This window comes from Pelophylax lessonae (genome assembly GCF_965119305.1).
Source record: "Pelophylax lessonae genome assembly, chromosome: 2".
Lineage (NCBI taxonomy): Eukaryota > Metazoa > Chordata > Amphibia > Anura > Ranidae > Pelophylax > Pelophylax lessonae.
Window position 1 is genome coordinate 363,525,428 of NC_138769.1, and position 21,699 is coordinate 363,547,126.

General features: G+C 40.1%; 1 protein-coding gene across 1 annotated transcript in view; it reads right to left on the reverse strand.

Moving 5' to 3' along the window:
* The window catches only part of COL9A2 (collagen type IX alpha 2 chain), a 116,605-nt gene that overhangs the window by 71,666 nt on the left and 23,240 nt on the right, over nucleotides 1–21,699 (reverse strand). The window contains exons 3-8 of the mRNA XM_082247604.1: nucleotides 14,627–14,659; nucleotides 10,001–10,063; nucleotides 2,599–2,652; nucleotides 502–537; nucleotides 397–420; nucleotides 248–301 (exon numbers count right to left, since the gene is read on the reverse strand). Coding sequence (XP_082103730.1) covers nucleotides 248–301; nucleotides 397–420; nucleotides 502–537; nucleotides 2,599–2,652; nucleotides 10,001–10,063; nucleotides 14,627–14,659 — 264 coding nt within the window. The remainder of the gene's footprint in view (nucleotides 1–247; nucleotides 302–396; nucleotides 421–501; nucleotides 538–2,598; nucleotides 2,653–10,000; nucleotides 10,064–14,626; nucleotides 14,660–21,699) is intronic.

Consider the following 21,699-nt stretch of genomic DNA (forward strand, 5'->3'; position numbering starts at 1 on the left):
TTGAGCACTCCCGGATAGGCACCCATAGAGCCGGGACAAGGGGTGGTGGCTGCCCTGGGAGCAATGGTTTATTGCAGGGATGGGGGAACCCTGACCCTAACCCTAAAGGTGCAGTTTGGCATCTTTGCCCTGGGTGCTGGATGACCTTGCCCTGGCACTAGGCACCCATGAGCATTAACCTTTTAAAGGAGTTACATTTATTATCATGTGCATGTGCAAGAAACAATGTCAACATACAATTCCCTACCTTTGATCCTGTGGCGCCAATTTCTCCAGGAAGTCCAACTGGTCCTGGGTTACCCTGCATGAAATATATTATTTATTATGTATTTCATAATATATGACTAATTGATAAATACAGCAGAACACAAATGGTTAAAGCAATAACCCACTTACAGGAAGTCCAGCGACACCAGGACCCTATTAGGAAAAAGAAACAAATGTTTATAATAATACTAACAAGCAGACAAAAGGTGAGTGATATAAAGCAATATTACTCACTGGCTTTCCTGGAGGCCCTGGCAGCCCGAGCTGACCCTATAAAATAATAAAACCAGTTATATATTTAAAAAAATAAATTAAAAACAAACTTGTAGTTATGCCTTTTTCTAAACAGACATATTTATTACATTAGGTGGGCTGAAGAGTTAAACTCTATAAAACCTGAATTAAAAGTCACAGGATAATCTCTTTTTAATACATGTTGCTGATCCTACAGCACAGTTTTTGGATAAAATAGGAAAGGATAAGACCCCTCTGAGAGTAGTGATAGTTCTGGCCAATTTCCCTTTCGGTTTGGTATGGATTTTACTGGGGAAATCAAGAAGAAAAGCACAGGGTCCCCCCAGGCTTCCCTGCTGACAGCTGAATGAAAAGAAAAAAACATTTTCGGCAACCCAAAGCATCTTGTCCCCATGTTGATGGAGACAAGGCCTCTTTCCCACAACCCTGGGCTGTGGTCGTGGGGAGTCTGCAGGCAGGGGGCTAATCAGAATCTGGAAGCCCCCTTTAACAAGGGGGCCTCCAGATACCACCTCATCCCTATGTGAATGAATAGGGGTGCATTGTACCCCTACTCATTCACCAAAAAAAAGTGTCAAAAAGAAATAAAAACACACACACAGTTTTTGACAATTCCTTTATTAAAAATCAAAAACAAAGTCCCCTGATGTAGATTCATCGTCAATCATGATGCTCCCCGCACCGCCAGACCCACAAAAAAGAAAAGATGCTCCTCCCACGACGAAGGCTAACCGCTGACTACCTGCTTTGCTTACTAACTGCTCTGCCGTTTGACAGATCTTATGTAGGTAAGGGGTGGGGCCATCTGTCAATGTTACCTGGTGGCACCTCCCCCTTGTGGCGTCACCGATCCCGCATGCGTGGTCGGTGACGTCACATGGGGGTGGTGGGTGCCACCAGGTGACATTGCCAGGTGGCCCTGCCCCTTACCTATTTAAGAACTGTCCAATGGCGGGGCAGGTAGACAGCGGTTAGCCTTCATTGCAGGCACAGCAATTCTTTAAAGCTTTTTTTGGGTCTAGCCGTGGCAGCAGGCATCGTGATTGATGATGGATCAACATCTACATCAGTTGTGTGTGTTATTATTTATTTTTGACACTTTTTTTGGTGAATGAGTAGGGGTACTATGTACCCCTACTCATTCACATGGGGGGTGGGATTGGGGGCTTCTAGATTCTGAAAAGCCCCCTGCCTGCAGACCCCCTCAACCAAAGCCTAGGGTAGTCAGAAAGAGGCCCTTGTCTCCATCAACATGGAGACAAGGTGCTTTGGGGTGGGGGGGGGCAGAGCCTGGTATGGTTCAGGAGGGGGGACTCTCGCTCCTCCCCCCCCCCCCCTTTCCTAACCTGCCAGGCTGCATGCGCAGAAAAGGGTCTGGTATGGATTTTAGGGGGAACCCCATGCCATTTTTTAAAACATTTTGGTATGGTGTTCCCCTTAAAATCTATACCAGACCCAAATTGTTTTGTATTGCCGGCAAATTGAATGTAATTTTTTTCTTTATAAATGTCAGTTTTGCTGCAGCAGATTTATACATTGTACAGATGTGACACTTTACAGGCGGGCTAAGGGGACCTCCCATGCACTATATTTAAAGAATTATTTCATTTTTATTGTTTCACTTTAAGTATCATTAAAATCACTGCTCCTGTAAAAAAGATATTTTAAAAAAAAGAAAGATGTTTGCACTGATACATGTCCCCCTAGAGCAGTACCTGGGCCCTCATACCCTTTTTGTGGCCAATAACTTGCATATAAGCCTTCAAAATGGGCACTTTTGATTTTTCAAGTTCGGGCCCAATAGACTTTAATAGGGTTCCCGGTTCGGGTCCGAACTTTTGTGATTTTAAAGAGTTCTGGTGCGAACCGAACTGGGGGGGGGGGGTGTTCAGCCCAACTCTAATATACAGTATATACTTGATGGTCTAGTATATAGAAACTATGACTATAAAATAGGAGATCCAGTTTACCCCATGTGCCCAATGCCCGATGAATAAGGTATTTAGCATGGCATGATTGTAAGAGGTAAAGTAAGAAAGATAAAAAGTAGCATTTAAAGAATTTAGTGACACTTACTTTGGCACCTGGTCGTCCTGGAGGTCCAGGATCTCCCTTGGCTCCTTCTAATCCCTGGAAAGAGATGACAATTAATGGTCAGCACACAATACTTGTCTTTTTTGTTGGCTGTAAATAGGGCATACATATTGCAGGGTGTTCTAACAGGTAACACTTCTTAACCCTTCCTTAGTCTTGAGCAGGCCCATTCTTTAAGCCCCTATTTGTCTAAAGGCAGCTGGGAAGCAGAAAAGGCTGGGAAAGCAAGAAGTGTTGAAGAGTGAAATTGAAATATGCTACAGCGCACCTTGGGATTCTGCATACATTAGGCACTCACAGAAATGTATTTGGGTATGCACAGGCAACTCTTGTTATTTGCAGTTTAAAAGTAATAGCTTTTAAAACTGACAGATGCATTTTAAGACCCTGCAGGAATGGGCTCAGCACTAGAATAGCACCCCCTGCATCAGACCTATACCCTATGACTGGGGTAGTCATAAAAAATACTTCCCTCTTTGTCTAGATGCTCTCATCCCCAACTTGAAAAAATGTTCATAAGTGGCCTGCCACTGACAGCATCTTGATGATATCGACAGCTCTCTAATGATATGTTTTTAAATATATTTCACTTTCTCAAAGATCCCAGATAGCAAGCAATTGAGATGCAAGTTTGAAAATGACTTGCTAAGCTATTGCTAGGCTTGCCAGGCTTCACAAGTTTTGTGTACAATTGCAGCAAGTCTGCATTGCATGGCAACAGATCAACTTTCTTTGCTAACATTCTGTAAGTCTGCTGCAAGTTCTGGTTCTGTTATGTTGTTCAATAGTCATCCCACCCCAGGGGTCACTGTGACTCGCAGAGCTCTTGCTATAGACTCACCATTGCAACTGTGCTCTTGCTAGAGACTTGGCAAGCAAATTTGCTACAAATTGGTGAAGTGTCAACTAGAACTTGTGCTTCAATTGCTCTACAATTGTACAACTTGCCAGTGAAAATGTGCAGCAAGTTAACTTACAATTCAGCACTGTCACAAATTTGTGGCAAGTAATCCTTGCTATCTGGGATGGAGTAACTGCTCACTGTCAGTTTCTGAATGATTGCCTATGCAGACTTTGACTATGGCTCTACTCAGTCACTCCCACTTTGAAAGTACGTAGTAAAGATATGTTGGAGAAAAAATTGGAAGCGCGCTGCCTGCAATATCCTAAAGTGCTTTTAGCAACAAGTGTCTTTTAACCAGTTGCCGACCGCCGCAAGTACATATACTGCGGCGGTCAGCCCCGGCCAGTAAAAGTGACATACCGGTACGTCACTAGCCTGTCACTTGCTTGTGAGCCAATAGCGGGCGAGCGCGCGCCTGCAGAGGCACGCTCCCGCCCCGGCTCGTTCCCTGGGAAGTCCGTGCGTGTGACCGGCGGACCCGATGTCTGCCGGTCACTCACGATCGTCCGCTGTGAAGGGAGAAAGGCAGGCGGCTAATGTAAACAAGCCGCCTGTCATTCTCCCCTGTGTATGAATAGAGATCATACGGTTCTACTATGTAGGACTGTTGATCACTGTTCCTACACCAGTAGCCATGTCCAATCACAGTTAGAATCACGCCCCTAGGGACACACTTAACCCCTCCTTCCCCAATAAAGTTAACCCCTTCCCTGCCAGTGTCATTTTGCAGTAACAGTGCATATGTATAGCACTGATTACTGTAGTAATGTCACTGGTAACCCCAAAAGTGTCAAAAATGTCGGTCAAGGGTCCGATCTGTCCGCCGCAATGTCGCAGTACCGCAAAAAAAATCGCAAATTGCCGCCATTACGCGTTAAAAAAAAACACCAAAAATGACAAAAATCATTCCCTTAGTTAGTAAACGCAATAAATTTTGCGCAAACCAATCAAAATACACTTTTTGCGATTTTTTTTACCAAACATATGTAGCATAAAACAAATTGGCCTAAAATGTTAAAAAAATTAGATTTTTACATTTTTTTTGGGGAATTTCATATAAAAAAAATGTGAAAAATATTGTTATTTTTGCAAAATTGATGCTCTTTTTTTGTTTATAGCGCAAAAAGTAAAAATTGCACAGGTGATCAAATACCACCAAAAGAAAGCTCTGTTTGTGGGAAAAAAAGGACGGCAAATTTGTTTAGGTACAGCGTCGCATGACCGCGCAATTGTCCGTTAAAGTCACGCAGTGCCAAATCGCAAAATAGGCCCTGGTCAGGAAGGGGGTAAAATCTTCCGGGGCTTAAGTGGTTAAGACGTATTTCCAGGTTACAGACTGGGCTAAAATGAGAATTTAGGGAGGAGACTGTCAGGCACAGAGAGGAAAGCATTGGATTTTGCTACTTGCTCAATAATAGGATGTGTGGCCAACTTTCCCTTCAGTTAACAGAGCAGGAGCACAGACATTTTTAGGCGATCACTGATTGCAAGTAAAAATTACTAAGGATCCTTTCATGCGGACCATTCTCTGCTCAGCGGGGATCGATCCGCCGATCCCCGCTGTGCAGGCGGATGACAGCTCCGTTTCCGTTCTGTGTGCGGAGAAGGAGGTGTCAGAGCCCCGCTGCTCTCTATGGGTGAATCGGATGAGAGCGGACCACCTGTCCGCTCTCATCCAATCCCATTTCATCCAATCCCCTGGAGGGATGGAAAATAGGGTTTCCATCTGTGCGGATTTCATGGACAGGATCGGATGTGGATGGCAGCGGGTGTCAGTGGACATGTCTCCGCTGACATCCGCTGCTCCATAGGGGTGCATGGAGGATCCGATCAGATCTGCCTAAAAAACTGACAGGCGGATATGATCGGAGCGCTTGTGTGAAAGGGGCCTTGTGCTCCATGCACACTGGGCAAAAAAAAAAAATGTCAGTTTTCTTTGCAGAAAAAAAAAAAACATTTATATTGAGCGTTTTTTAAACAGGTTAGGAGAGTTTAGGAGAGTTTAGCGTTTCTTCTGCCAGAAAGCTCCAATCAAAAACGCAAACCAGAAGGGTTTATTTTCTGCCTCTAATGGCTGAGCTCAAAATATGCCTCTAATCATTCTAATGTGCTTAGACACATAGGATAACATTGATCTGCTTCTACAGGCAAAGCACAAAACTCCTGTAGAAGCAGCAATTTGTAATCCAGTGTGCATGGAGCCTATGTATGGGCAGCCTAATGGCATGTAATACCTGAAAGGTAGAGGAGGCCATACATAGAAGACACTGTCATTCAATCTCAGTACAGTCTCATGGAGAGTGATAAAGGTAAACCAGCATTGTGAGTTACTGCTTTATAGACTGCCTGACATGTGCTAAATGGTGTGTATGCATTCGGAGCAATTAGCAAATCATTGAATGTATGATAATTCATTTCCAAATAATCATGCTTCCTACATCGAATGGTTAAATGGCTTTGGACCTTCACTATTATTTTTATTTGCAAGAACAGACTGGATGCTTCAACCTTTTTTAATAGAGTACATGTATACTATTAACAATTTAAGCTATACTTTTTTTGTGAATGTGAAATTTGGAGTTAGGACTCACAACGGAACTATGTCTAAAAATGGTTTGTAACATTTCCAGATTTTGCCAGAGTTAAAGATAATTGAAGTTGAATTTGTTCAGCGAGGTAAGCAATATTCCAGCATACTCCTGATTTCCTGTTACACAGAACAATGCAAGGCTATTAAAGGACACAGCAAGCAGTCATCCAAGACTGGGAAGCAGAGAACAAAATAAAATTACTTTCACTCAGCTTGTGTAACTAAAGTTCATAAAATGTAATTACAGAAAATATTTTAAGCATCAATGTTTTTCCCACATACAGTATATTTCTGCATCATGTTTTCATTAAAGCTTTCTTTTCCTTTATGCCTGAGCGACACAGGTGAATTTTATAGAACAGCTTTATGTTCTTGTGTAAGAGACTCAAGCACCATCTCCATATAAATTTATTTAGCATGATGCTATCACCTTTGATCTGCATAACTAATTGGGTTCTAATCTCTACATACCATTGCAAATGAGTGATGACATTTGTTCTTTACATACATCAGTGTTGCTGGGTTTGTGATACAACAGCAATTCTCCAAAGCAACCATTCTCAAGCATTTTACCATGGAGGAGTCCTTGAAATAATTTTCAGGTCTCAGGGAAGGCCTAGTAAAAATTATTATATCCATAGCTTACAGTACATTAGCAAGATAAGTAAATTGTAGATATAATAATAAGTACAATAAAAAATAATTTGACAGCCAGGTTGAATAATTTTTCAACTCCCTTCTCCTCTAAACAACAAAATTATTGTCAGTGCTAATCATGAAACACATAATATTAATGGCCAACAAAGTAGTACAGACAGTGTAGTTGCTTCACTTCACACCAATAGTTGGTTTAAATCTTTGTGGCAATTTCAAAAAGTTCTATTACACTATGTTTTGTACCTTCAATTTTTTCAATAAAAATCTATTGAAAGTGAAAATGCCCCTTATACTGCTATTCAGTGGAGAAATTGTCTCCTACATTGGTAGTCAGTGTAATGCCCCCTTACCTTGGTGATTATTGGAGAAGAGCTCCCCGACATAAAGTATAAGTCAAAAAATATCCCCCTACATTGGTGATCAGTGTAAGAGGACACTATCATTTACACAGTCTGTACTTCTTTCTGGCTATTATTATTTGTCATTTTATGAATATTATGGAGTGTTGTAAAATAATCTGCAATGGGTGTGAAACCCTTTAGGTTTGACATATTCTTTTACTTTTATTTAAAACTTTCTAAAAACTCACTGATCATTAAAGTGTTTAGTGTACTGTAATGATCATCAATTTTAACAACTGTTCCCTGGAGTGTGACATTTTTATAAAGGGGTTCTTTCAGGGTAAATATAATTGTGGAGTTACATCAGTGCAAATATATATGTGCATGGATGTGGATAAAAATATATATATATATTTTTTATTTTTTTTATTTTGTATATCACACAGTAATATCACTGTCTACTTAAAAATGTATGCATTGGTATTCATTTATTTTTATTTTTTATCTGCAATATCTAGTATGTATTGGGGTTGATTTACTAAAACTGGAGCCCTGAGAATCTGGTGCAGCTGTGCATTGTAGCCAATGGGCTTCTAACTTCAGCTTGTTCAATTAAGCTTTGACAATAAAGCCTGGAAGCTACACCGGATTTTGCACTCTCCAGTCTTAGTAAATCTCCCCTATTGAGTTGCACATTCATGAATTGAAGGTTATATCACTGGTTAGTTGTATACTGTATATGTATTGGGATTTATTAATTTATTTATCTTTTACTTGAATATGTACTGGAGGGTATCTAGCATATATTGAGTTGAAGCATTATATATATTATATATATATTTTTTTTTTTTTTATATTTGCATATTCACAAGAGGGCACTAGGTATATATTAAGTTGTACATATTTTAATTGAAACACTGTGAATCATTTATTATAGTAGATAATTTTTTCACATTGCGCAACACCATTTTTACACATATACTCCTCCAGGGCAAAGCTGGCCATAGACGGTTTGAATCTCGTCCAGTTCAGAAGGGACTTCAAACCATGTATGGCCAAGCTGAGTGTACCCAAGTTGATCAATCAATCAACTTGGGTACAACCAGCCTGTCGGATTTTACATGTGATTCTTGCTAATGGCTATTACAGCCACTAGCAATAATCACTATGTTCTCCTGGAGGGGACGGCTCCCCCTTCCGGGAGAACACAATGACTCCACGGGAGGTATTTCCCCATCAACACTGACTGAGGGAAAAATGTTCTATCTATGGGTAAAAGGGTAGAGAGAGGCTGTTTTTTTCTGTCATTACATGCACAAGGTAAATGACCTTCCGCTAATGCAGGCATTTCCCTTTACACACATATATCTATGCAGTAAAACATTTATAAACATCAATCAGTGCTTTTCACTATCCCGCACTTTGCACTTTATATAGCAATTAAAGTTTACAATCACAGTTACACATATTCTAATATGTACATAATTAAAATTTTAATTAGGTAGTTAGCCTAGATTTTGTATATAATTAAAGCCCAATTCCAGGCACAATACAAAAAGCCTAATGATTTTGAATTAGCTGAATCCTGTGTTTCCCCTAAAGCCACCTTCCAAAAAAATACACTTACTTCTTTACCCTGTAAATGTTCTTGTTTACGTGTGGGTGGTAGTACAGCTTCCAATGTACCCCCATGCCTGCTCCAGAGACCCCAAGCTATGGTCACATCTCAATTTCCCTCTCCTTCTGGCCATTCACAAACTGAAGTAAGGAGCGTGTGTTTTGTGAATGGTAAGGAGGGGAAGAAGGAAGAGATGCAAATGTGGCATTAGGGTCCAGTGAGTGAGTATAGCGCAAGCTGTACTTCCACCCACATGTAAACAACTAAATTTGCAGGCATACATTTATAGTAAGTCTTGAAAGAAAAGGAGTGCTCAACTAGTTTAATTCCAGTTACCTTATTATAGGGGCATCAAGGGGTGAAGGCAAAGAACAGGCCCTTCCTACGCTTAAAAAACATGTAGGCGTTTCCGGCGTTTTTGGGGAGTTTTTCTGCTCTAGGATCAGCTCTCAAAACACCCAACAAGACAAATCCTATTCATTTCAATGGCCCCTGTTCACATCTGAGCATTTTGACGCTGTGAGCAAAACGCCCAACGCTCAAAAAAGTACATGAGCTTCTTTTTGGGCAGATTACAGGTGTTTTCCATTGGTCTCTATTCAATCTAAAAACGCCTGCACAAAAACGCCTGTAAATCGCGGTAAAAATCGCGGTAAAATCGTGGTTAAAAAACATGCGAAAACGCTACGCTCAGGTGTGAATGTAGCCTTAAAGAAAATGTATGGTGTTTTTTATTTATTTTCTTTATTTATTGTCTTAAAGGCTACAAAAAAAAAAAAAGGAAGAGTAATCTTTCACCCAGATAAACATTTCCAGCACATTTTTACCAGCTGAAGAAAGTAACTCCAGGCTGCTTTTTCCTTTCTTGCTTGCAATCACAATCGAAAAAAAATACCATTAAAGGTCTAGTTCAGTTCTAGTCTATTCACATTTTTGTAAATCAAGCCCTGTTGAAGGAGCGCTCTTGGATCCCCAAAACTATACTTGAATTGTCCCTCTGTTTTATTGGAATAAAGTTGTATTTGGACCTCTTAGCAGTGGTGTGGCTCTTCAATTTCAAATTTTTGTTATATATTTTGCTAGTGGCCCTTAGGGTGTACAACTCTACATATAATCAACAAGTGACAAAAGAAAGTTAACTTTTTTCCCTCATTCTACTTTTTCTGTATAACATTGTGCAAACTTTGTATAGCAGATATTCATAAATACTGTAATGAGAAAGTGAGCTCTATAACTAATAATGCTTTGGACATCACCTATCTTTATCTACTCACATCAATTCCAGATTCACCATTAGGACCATCAGGTCCAGGGGGGCCTGGTTCTCCTTTTGCACCCTGAAAGAATAAGACAAGGATCAAATATGTGGCATGATATTAAAACAATATACTATTTTAACAGATTTTAAATGGATTGTAACCCTAAAAAGAAAAATGATTGCTCCTGTTCCTTTAAATCATGATCAATACCACAATGCAGTCAAATTCTATGTTGTAAAATACCTGGTTGATCCTGCCTGTTCCTTTGTCCATAAAAGTGTACTGACCAAGCTAATGATGGCTGATGATCCATGTTACCATGATCAGTTTATGTGCCTCCATCATCCCGCTGCTCTCCCTCCCCCCCCCTGCCTGTCATTTCCTATTCTGTATTGAGAGCCAATCTCCTCCTCACCCACCCCTCCCCTACTGCCTCTATTCACCTGTGGCTGTAACATATATAAATCACTTGCTTCCCCTCTGTTTTATAAAGATATTAAGTAGAGTGTGTCAGTTTTTCTAAAATTGTAATCCTAAATACCTTCTTGCACATCGCCACTCTGTGTTTATATGACCTCCCTCTGCTGGCTGGTATACGTCAGAGGGGAATCTGAGCCCCTCCCACTGCTCTCCTTAGATCGGGGAAGAAGAGCAGAAGCAGGTCATGTGACCGCACAGAATGGGATGCAAGTGATTTAGGAATCTGAATTCACAACCATTTTAAAGTCTGATATCTATAACAAAAAAATGTGCCATTGTAATATTTACTACAAGGTCAGAAATTGAGGTTGAGAAAAATTTGCATGATAGTATTATACAGGTCTACATGGGAAACTAAACGATTCAAAAGATGAAATGTTTTGTAAGCTATAAAAATATTTATTAACTTAAGACCAGGAACGAAAAACAAAACAATGAAAAATACAGTATCCGTTCTATATAAAGTAATATTAAAGTGGTATTAAGCCTAAAAGCAATAATGTGTAATATTTCAGTTTACTAAGTCCTTAGATATGGTGGCTGCATTATTTTTCTTTTTGGGCTTTTTTTTCTCTATTTACATCTGGTGATCTGGCCAGTGAGACTGTTTTTTTTTTTTCAACTTCCTTTAATTGGCCAAGCTGTCCAGCAGACGTAGAGTGTTAAGGAAAACAATATAACACTAACAGGGGTGATACAATGCTTTGTTTTTATTCATGTAAAATATCCCAAAAGGGGAAACATGTAGCTACAACTGCTTGAAAATGTTTGCTGGAGTTCAGCTTTAATTTTTTTAGTTAAGTGCACCTAAATTTGCTAGTGTATCTAACACTGCGCCCTCCACAGACTGCTGCTGTCCAAAGGTGGTTGTGTTGTTCCTCTATAGAGTAAAGCCACTCTAAAACAGGTAGTGTGTTACTGCCCAGATCACCAGGTGAAAGTAAAGGGAAAAAAGCCTAAACGAAGTAACTAATTCAGATGTAGATAATCTAAAACATGGTAAGCTGCAATGTTACATTTTTGTTTTAGTGTTTGAATACGACTTTAAAGATATCAAACTCATTAAAAAGATGGGCAAAAAGCATGACTCTTTAGGAAAAAAAAACATAACTCTCACATAAGTCATGCTCTATTAGATTTGTACAGTGATACAAATTTTAGACTCATTTAACTAATCAGGTAAAATTGGTTGATAATAGAAACATAGAATGTGTCGGCAGATAAGAACCATTTGGCCCATCTAGTCTGCCCAATATATCTGAATCCTATGAATAGTCCCTGGCCCTATCTTATATGAAGGATAGCCTTATGCCTATCCCATGCATGCTTAAACTCCTTCACTGTATTTGCAGCTACCACTTCTGCAGGAAGGTTATTCCAAGGTTATTCTACAATAGTAGTTGTAGAAACAGGAGCTTCCAGATCCATTGGCACTATATCTCAAACAGTAAAGATAAGTCATAAAGGCATGGACATATGTTGGTCTGCACTACCAATGCACACCCACAGTGAAAAAAAACAATACACCAGCTCTACATATAAGTCAAATTTCAATGGGCAATGTAATCAGTATGATCTGTAGTGTCAGTTTTTGTGCTTAGGGATCCTCACGTGACCCCCATCAGTCCCATAGTAGCTGGTACTGTAGTAGTTTAGTTAAATTTCACTGGTAACTATATTACCTGATTATTCAAAGCATAACTGTAGTACTATGCTAATGTTTTAAATATGCCCCAACTACAGCCTATAGAATATATATAGGGGTTGATTTACTAAAACTGGAGAGTGCAAACTCTGGTGCAGCTATGCATGGTGGCCTATCAACTTCTAACTTCAGCTTGTTCTGTTAAGCTTTGACAAATAAAAACCTCCAGGGCAAAGCTGGCCATAGACGGTTTGAATCTGATTGGTTTCTATGCAGAGCCTCACCAGATTTTGCACTCTGCAGTTTTAGTAATCAACCCTATAGTGCTTTCACACATTTTCTTTGTTTATTTACGTCAGGACTACAAAATAAATGTATCAATTATTTATTTTTATTTTTTTACGGTAGTCAGGTAAATATGAAATACTACATGTGAATATGATGCATTCTTATGCCCAGCCAGCAGGTGGAGCTTCAGGCTCCTGTTCATGTTTTCCTATCTCTCCATACATTCTTTTGTAAAATATCTGTTACCATGGTTAAAACCACAATTTGCACATACAAGTATATATATACAGAATATATATATATATATATATATATATATATATATATATATATATATATATATATATATATATATATAGTGAGGGAAAAAGTATTTGATTTCCTGCTGATTTTGTATGTTTGCCCACTGACAAAAAAATAATCAGTCTATAATTTTAATGGTAGGTTTATTTTAACAGTGAGAGACAGAATAACAACAAAAATATCCAGGAAAACGCATTTAAAAAAAATGTATAAATTGATTTGCATTTTATTGAGTGAAATAAGTATTTGATCTCCTATCAATCAGTAAGATTTCTGGCTCCCAGGTGTCCTCTTTACAGGTAACAAGCTGAGATTAGGAGCACTCTCTTAAAGGGAATGCTCCTTATCTCAGCTTGTTACCTGTATAAAAGACACCTGTTCACAAAAGCAATCAATCAATCAGATTCCAATGTCTCCACCATGGCCAAGACCAAAAAGCTGTCCAAGGATGTCAGGGACAAGATTGTAGATCTACACAAGGCTGGAATGGGCTACAAGACCATCGCCAATCAGCTTGGTGAGAAGGTGACAACAGTTGGTGTGATTATTCGCAAATGGAAAAAAAGTAAAAAATAACTGTCAATCTCCCTCGGTCTGGGGCTCCATGCAAGGTCTCCCTTCTTGGAGTTTCAATGATGATGAGAACGGTGAGGAATCAGCCCAGAGCAACACGGGAGAATCTTGTTAATGATCTCAAGGCAGCTGGGACCATAGTCACCAAGAAAACATTTGGTAACACACTACGCTATAAAGGACTGAAATCCTGGAGCGCCCGCAAGCTCCCCTGCTCAAGAAAGCACATGTACAGGCCCGTCTGAAGTTTGCTAAATAACATCTGAATGATTCAGATGAGATCTGGGTGAAAGTGTTGTGGGCAGATGAGACCAAATTCAAGCTCTTTGGCATCAACTCAACTTGCCGTGTTTGGAGGAGGAGGAATGGTGCCTATGACCCCATGAATACCATCCCCACAGTCAAACATGGAGGTGGAAACATTATGCTTTGGGGGTGTTTTTCTGCTAAGGGGACAGGACAACCTCACTGCATCAGAGGGACGATGAACGGAACCATGTACCATCAAATCCTCCTTCCCTCCGCCAGGGCATTAAAAATTGGTCGTGGATGGGTATTCCAGCATGACATTGATCTAAAACACACGGTCAAGGCAACAAAGGAGTGGCTCAAGAAGAAGCACGTTAGGGTCCTGGAGTGACCTAGCCAGTCTCCAGACCCTAATCCCATAGAAAATATGTGGAGGGAGCTGAAGGTTTGAGTTACCAAATGTCAGCCTTGAAACCTTAATGACTTGGAAAGGATCTACAAAGAGGAGTGGGACAAAATCCCTCCTGAGATGTGTGCAAACCTGGTGGCCAACTACAAGAAACGTCTTACCTTTGTTATTGCCAACAAGGGTTTTGCCACCAAGTACTAAGTCATGTTTTGCGAAGGGGTCAAATAGGGGGGTCAAATACTTATTTCACTCATTAAAATGCAAATCAATTGATAACTTTTTTTAAATGAATTTTTCCTGGATTTTTTTGGTATTCTGTCTCTCGCTGTTAAAATAAATCTACCAAAATATAGTCAGTGGGAAAATGTACAAAATCAGCAGGGGATCAAATACTTTTTTCCCTCACTGTATTCATAGCTATACTTTATATTTACTGTATAAACATATCAGTTGAAAGGTCTACATCTTCAAACATATTTATTTTAATTTGACTCAAATCTGTTATGGTTTTCCATTAATACAAGGTCTAAAAAGTATATTGTATTTTAGATAGACTACCTATTAAGCAAATAATTAAACTTTAAAAATAAAAGAATTCCCAGGTATAACAAAGAAATATTTATGAACAGACAGGATTTAATGAATGGGTTTCCTTTCTGTGTACTAAAGGATTAGACCCTTAATTGGTACTCACCGCAGGACCAATTCCTGGAGGCCCTCTGTCACCCTGCAGAAACAGAAAGAGTTCAATTAACAAATGATCTACTAATTCATCCTGATGGTTCTCACGTTAGAAAAAAAAATCCTTACTTATACAAAAGGGGATGAACATTTTCTGCTGTGAAATGATGAATTCAAAAGAACATGTAGCAAATTGTAACAGCAATTCCAAAACCTGAAACTCTACGAAAAAAAAGTCTTATTTACATTTTATAATGCTTGATGTTTAAACCAATCGTTGTTTCCCTAAAGGGTTATTTTAGTCTATCAAAGCAATATTTTCAAAGAAAACACATTTTCTTTTTTCGACAGCTGTCGTAAATTAATGTCAACTTTAGAAAGTTCTCTCAACTTGATGCTACAGTGAAAGATCAGTTTACCTTTGGGATTACCAGTTTGTTAAGTCTGAATGTCATTAGGATGCATGATTTCTGTTTATACTCCATGTTTGTACGTCCATACACCATGTGTCAGGTTGGTAGCATATATAAACAAGGCCCATGAAGTAAACAGTATACCCTATTACTCTAAGATTAAAGGAAATACATTAAAGACTTCTACATCTCATTAGCTGATAAAGAGGAACCATCTGTGCAATCAGTGCTTATATTTCTGTCCTACGTATTTCAATTATTACATTGTACGGGGCCCTGGGAAGCAAAGGATGCTCTAATCAAGAAATGCATTTATGTTAGCAAGCTGTATTAACACTTATTTTATCTGGCTGTTTTAAAATTAGGTTACTTTTAATTATTGTGCTGCATGCCAAAAAATGTCATTTTGATGTCATTTTGACAGACAAATATTGGATTGCAGATTTTATTCCTACCCAACTTTTCATCCTGCTAGTGTTCTTGATGTGACGTCATCCAGCAGGTGCCATCAGGCTCCATAATGTGATTATGTGATTCTATTGTACACAATCACCCTCAGTGAGTGAGTCTGAGTAGGTGCTAATGGGATGAGTATAATCTGTCAAAAGTCTGGACAGTCCAACTCTGCACCTAATGTTTGTAAGGTGAAAAAATGTTATTGTGATTTTGAGGATTTAAAAATATATAATTAATCTGACAAATTAATTTGTTCTCACTTTCTATTTCCTTTTTCTCCTTCTATGTTATTTTATGGATATACGGTGCGTAAAATGAAAAACTGTATGCAATAACATTTTGTAAAATACTTAATATGGGGAATGTAGTGGAACACGAGGAATTTTTTATTACCTGTCTATACTGCTATCAGCACTGTGGACAAGTCATTGACCCATAGTGCTTCTTGCAGTTCATTTTAAACTGTACATATGCTTTGCTTATTCAAGGCCAAGGAATGGGTATACTCAAACACAAAGCATGGCCCGCACTCTGATATAAATGAAAATAGTAGAATTTATTCAACACTGTAAATCCAGCAACAGACTTGAAAACATCATGGACAGGGAGCAAAGGTTGACGCGTTTCACAAGATTACACTTGCCTACTCATAACCACATCAAGGATTGGGTATACTTAATTTAGCCCTTCCCAGCAGCATATATTTCCCTTCCTTTTGTTGTACAGGTCTATGGACTTCACGTGTGATAGCTCTGATTGGCCTAATGCTGTTACCACATGTGAACCACATGTGCCCCAAGCCAAGTGTTCTTTGGCTCAGGGCCCTGGATGGAGCAGGAGGGAATAAAAAAGGAGATATATACAGGGGAGGGGGATTCAAGCAAACCTATTGCTTTACCCTAAATGGACAAATCACAGGTTTGCTTTAGGGCCTATTCATACTTGTCTGATTTTGACAGATGTATTTCACTTTAGAATCTATCAATAGAAACACACGCATTGATGCAGAAATCATGCATGTTTGTGCATGCTGACACGTGTTATAAGTGCATTTTGATGCTTTTCCATCACAACACATGATATGAGCTTTGAAGTGTTTCCAATTATTTTAAAAACACATAGGTGTTTTTACATAGGCCAAAAGTAGTTGAGTGTGCTCGAGTCCCCAAAAATGGGGAATTAAGATTTATATATTGCTGTTTTTCAAAGAAAAAAACATTCGAAAGCAAATGAACGAACTGGAAAAGCATCGCAGACCATACAATTATTGTATACAATTGCTTATATTTCAGAACTGCATGCATTGGGCCTTTATGTTATGACCAGATTTTCATAACTACTGGTATGTAAGTAATACATTTTGTATACAACTCTAAGGATATCATCAAATCATATTAGCATGTGCAATTTTTCTATTAAACTAATTTGGCACACTGTGTAATTATAAACTCCCATACTGTGTTTTACAGCAGGATTGCACGATACTTATTTTCAAAAGCCATGTTCACACAACTGAAGAGCCTCAAACTCTTTGCTGAGTTCTGATCTACAATATAGTATAGTGAAATGTTAACAGTGAATCAATATTATATTTGAACATCAAGATCTGGGTTATTCGGAATACTCAATAGCAGTAACCGTGGCAGTATTTTAAACAGAATTTTCTTGTTAAGCTGCATTGTGTGCCTGCTATGTTCCTTTAATGCCCAGAATGTCCACCACCCTGGTTTTAGAATGGGACGAGGGGTGCAAAATGTGCTGCAAAATGCCATAGATGATAGCAAAATGGTTTTCAATGAAACCTGTCCAGTGAGAAATGGTTGCCTGTGAGCCCCTGTCTTCATTACTTTTTGATTCACTGATTTAGAACATGAGCACAGCAAGGTAAAGAGGAAGTAAAGTCTTCTTTTTAAATTGTACCTACAGGTAAGCCTATAATAAGTATGTTGGCTTTAAAAGGAGAGTTCAAGGTTACACCTATCACCCTGGCATGCGGGGACGGACTGATAGTTCTGCCATCAACCCCGACAGAGAAGTCAGAGGAATGGGCACGAGTGGAGGGAAATATTATGAGCTTGGTTTTGGATAGATTGAGTTTAAGGAAGTGGTGTGACATCTAGACTGAGATGTCTGTTAGTAAACTACTGATGCATGAGAAGACGGATGGGGTGAACTGATGGGTAGAAAGATATGTTTGGGTGTCATCAGCATAGAAATGGTATTGGGACAACAGGAGTTCATGCAGTTTTATTTCTAACCTGTGTGTGGTGCCAAGTGTCTATGATTTCAAGGCAAAGGCTTTACTATATTTTTAAGTTTTTCCCTTACTCATTGTGTGAAAATGATGGTCCTTTTCTCCATATGATAATGTCAGTCAAACTGTCAGACGGTCAGATAGACATCGACATGTGGAGAACAGGACCATTGTTTCCACACAATGAGTAAGGGCAAAACGTATAAAACTGGTAAAGTCTCTGCCTGAATATCATAGATACCAGGCACTGGAAGTTAGAAATTAAACTGTAGCCATGAATCCATGTATCAGGTCTGGGTCTGATTGACATCAACATATGGAGGACAGAATTGTCATTTCCAGAATAAGGCAAAATTTATAAACCTGGTAAATTCTCTGAAAATCATAGAAAATTGGCACTGTTGGTTAGAAATTAAGCTGCAGCCGTGAACTGTATTCGGTTTGAGTCAGACCTGATACAGTAAATTGGCTGATGTTTCATTTCTTATCCACATTGCCAAGTGTCTATGCTGGACTTTACCAGGTTTATAAGTTTTGCCCGTACTCATTGTGGAAATCAACGATGGTCCTGTTCCCCATATGTTGAAGTCAGTCAGACCTGATATAGATTATGGCTGCAGTTTCATGTCTAGCCCACAGTGTCAAGTGTCTATGAGTTCCAGGCAGAGTCTTTTATGAATTTTTATGAAATGATGGTCCTGTTCTGTTCAGATTCTTCATGTGTTGATGTCAGTGTGTCAGACAGCTGGCTGCGAGAGACAAATCGCCAGAGAATAGCTGCGGCAGAATGGCTAAGAGGCTGCCCAGTGGCAGGCTGTGTCTGTCCTGTCTCTGGATGCCCTTCCTCCATTGGATGCCTGAAGGCATCGCACCCTTGGCCCCACTTTCTTCACACCACTGAAATCAATAGATATACACTTCAGCTTTTAGGTCTCTTGCACACAGGGTGTTTTTACAGCTGCTTTTAGGAGCGTCAGACGTTTTTTTTTTTTTTTTGCTGCTTAAAAACGCCCCTCTATGTTATTCTATGGCCTCATGCTCACATAGGCTTTTTGGAGCTGTAAGTTGCATAGGCGTTTTTAAGCTTTAAAATTTCTTCCCATCCGCGCTACAGCCTATATACGGCTGCAGCGCGGACTCAAATTTTCGGGAGGCCGTTTTTAAACGGCCTCCCAGTGACACGCCCCCAGCGCGCTCCCGCGAGCGCGCTGCGGGGAAAATCTGTGTTGGCCGTGTCCCTTGGACACGGCCGATCACAGATCGTGGTGAATGGCCAATCACAGCGGCCATTCACCACGTGATCGGGCCGTCCAATGAGCGATGATCTCATATGTAAACATATGAGATCATCTCTCATCGCCGGCGCTCCTTCCTCACACGGAGCCTGCAGTGTGAGGAAGGAGGGGGAGCCTCACAGCGCCGGGAACACAGGAGAATGTAATCAGGGCACCGATCACCAGTGCCCTAATTACTGAAGGTAAAAACACACACACAGTGCCCCCCCATCAGTGCCCACAGTGCCCGCCATCAGTGCCCCCATCAATGCCCACAATCAGTGCCCATAGTGCTGCTAGTCAGTGCCCATCAGTGCCTGCTCATCTAGGCACTGATGAGCACTGACTGGCAGCACTATGGGCACTGAGTGTGGGCACTGATGGTGCTGCCCATCAGTGCCGCTCATCAGTGCCACCCATCAGTGTCCAGTGCCATCCGCCAGTGCCCATCAGTGCCGCCTATCAGTGCCCATCAGTGCCGCCCGTCAGTGCCGCCTCTCAGTGTCGCCTCTCAGTGCCCAGCAGTGCCACCTCTCAGTGCCCAGCAGTGCCACCTCTCAGTGCCCAGCAGTGCCACCTCTCAGTGCTCATCAGTGCCGCCTATCAGTGCTCATCAGTGCCGCCTCTCAGTGCCGCCTATCAGTGCCGCCTATCAATGCCGCCTATCAGTGCTCATCAGTGCGGCATATTAGTACCTCCTCATCAGTGCCCATAAGTGCCACCTCATCAGTGCCCATAAGTGCCACCTCATCAGTGCCCATCAGTGCATCCTATCAGTGCCCATCAGTGCCGCCTCACCAGCGCACATCAGTGAAGGAGAAAAATTTATTTTCAAAATTTACTCGCAGAAAATAAGAAAAACTTTTTTTTTTTTCAAAATTTTCTGTCTTTATTCTTTTTTTTTTGTAAAAAATAAAAAACCCAGAGGTGATTACATACCACCAAAAGAAAGCTCTATTTGTGTGAAAAAAATGATAAAAATTTCATATGGGTACAGTGTAGCATGACCGCGCAATTGTCAGTCAAAGTGTGACAGCGCTGAAAGCTGAAAATTGGCCTGGATGGGAAGGGTGTTTAAGTGCACAGTAGGCAAGTGGTTAAAAAAATCTAGGGCCAGAGCGTTCTGGAGCAGCAGCGTTAGGCAGTAAAAACGCCTGACGCTGCTAAAGGCTGCATACAGTGCTAGGCCACGTCAGATGTTTTTAAGCTGTAGTAGTTGGATTTGAGGTTGCAAAATAGAAGAGGGCAGAGAAAGGCTGCTAAACACTAACGCTGCTAAACGTGGCTAAAACGTGCAATAACGCCAATACAAAACGCAATAACTCCAATTCTAAAAGCACGTTTTTACAGCTGCTTTTTCCTGGCGTCAGAACTGGCTTTGCAGCTCATTTTTTCAAACTCCCCGTGTGCATGAGGTCTCAAGGTATCAGGACTTAGTGCCTAGCTTCCAGAAATATTCTGCACAGGTACTCTTTGGTTTAGTTAAACACAATGGATCTGATTTACTTATCCAAAATTTCCAAACATCAATTCAATTCAGTATCCGGCAAATATTGCATCTGTGCTAAATTTCAGTTCAGTTTTCTCTGAGTTCTCTGTAGAAGTGCCAGAACCTCAGGGCAATGCACAGTGTCTTTGGGAGTGTATTTCCTGAAGCCTGTGCTATGTAAACTCTCCCTGCTTTTGTATCACCAGTCAAACTTGAATGTCTGACATTGGTTTGAATCAAATTAATGGTGAAATTGTTTTTCACATTGTTTTTTGTCAGAGACAATAGCAGATGTTCTCAGATTAATTACCAAAAAGGACTGCAATGGTTTAATTAAACATAGCAATGCCAAGTACTGAGCAGGTGATTCCTCCAGTATGTATTGCAATTTGATCGGCCAATTTAAGTTATAGAGTGAAGAATAGCTGGTTGTTAAGGAGCGGGCTGGGAAGCTGGGAAGCTGACTGCCCCATCCTTGACAACCAATGACTCTGAGCTGAAAAGTAAACCAAAGAATGCTGGCAATAGAAAATTAATTAAAACAGTGTGGGGTCCCCCCCACAAAGCACCTTGTCCCTATGTTGATGGGGACAAGGGCCTCTTCCCCACAACCCTGTGTGGTGGCTGTGGGCGTCTGCAGGTGGAGGGCTTATTGGAATCTGTAAGCCTCTCTAATAAGGGGGGCCCCAGATCCTGCCCCCCATGTGAATGAGTATAGAGTACATAGTACAGTAAAGACCCAACAGAAGTTTTTGATAAGTGTCCAATTTGTCTGCCGCAATATCGCAGTCCCGCTATAAGTTGCTGATCATCGCCATTACTAGTAATAATAAATAAATAAATAAAAATTCCGGTATATATACCATAGTTTGTAGATACTATAACTTTTGTGCAAACCAATCAATATATGCTTATTGGTATTTTTAGCAGAATACATATTGGCCTAAATTGATGAACAAATTTGATATTTTACATTTTGTTTTATTGGATATGTTTTATAGCAGAATGTATATTTTCAAAATTGTCAGTCTTTTTTTGTTTGCAGCGCAAAAAAGAAAAAAAGAAAAAAAACGCAGAGGTGATCAAATACCACCAAAAAAAAGGTCTATTTATGGGGGAAAAAAATTACATAAATTGTGTTTGGGCACAGTGTCCCACGACTGCGCAATTGTTAGTTAAAGTAACGAAGTGCCGTATCGC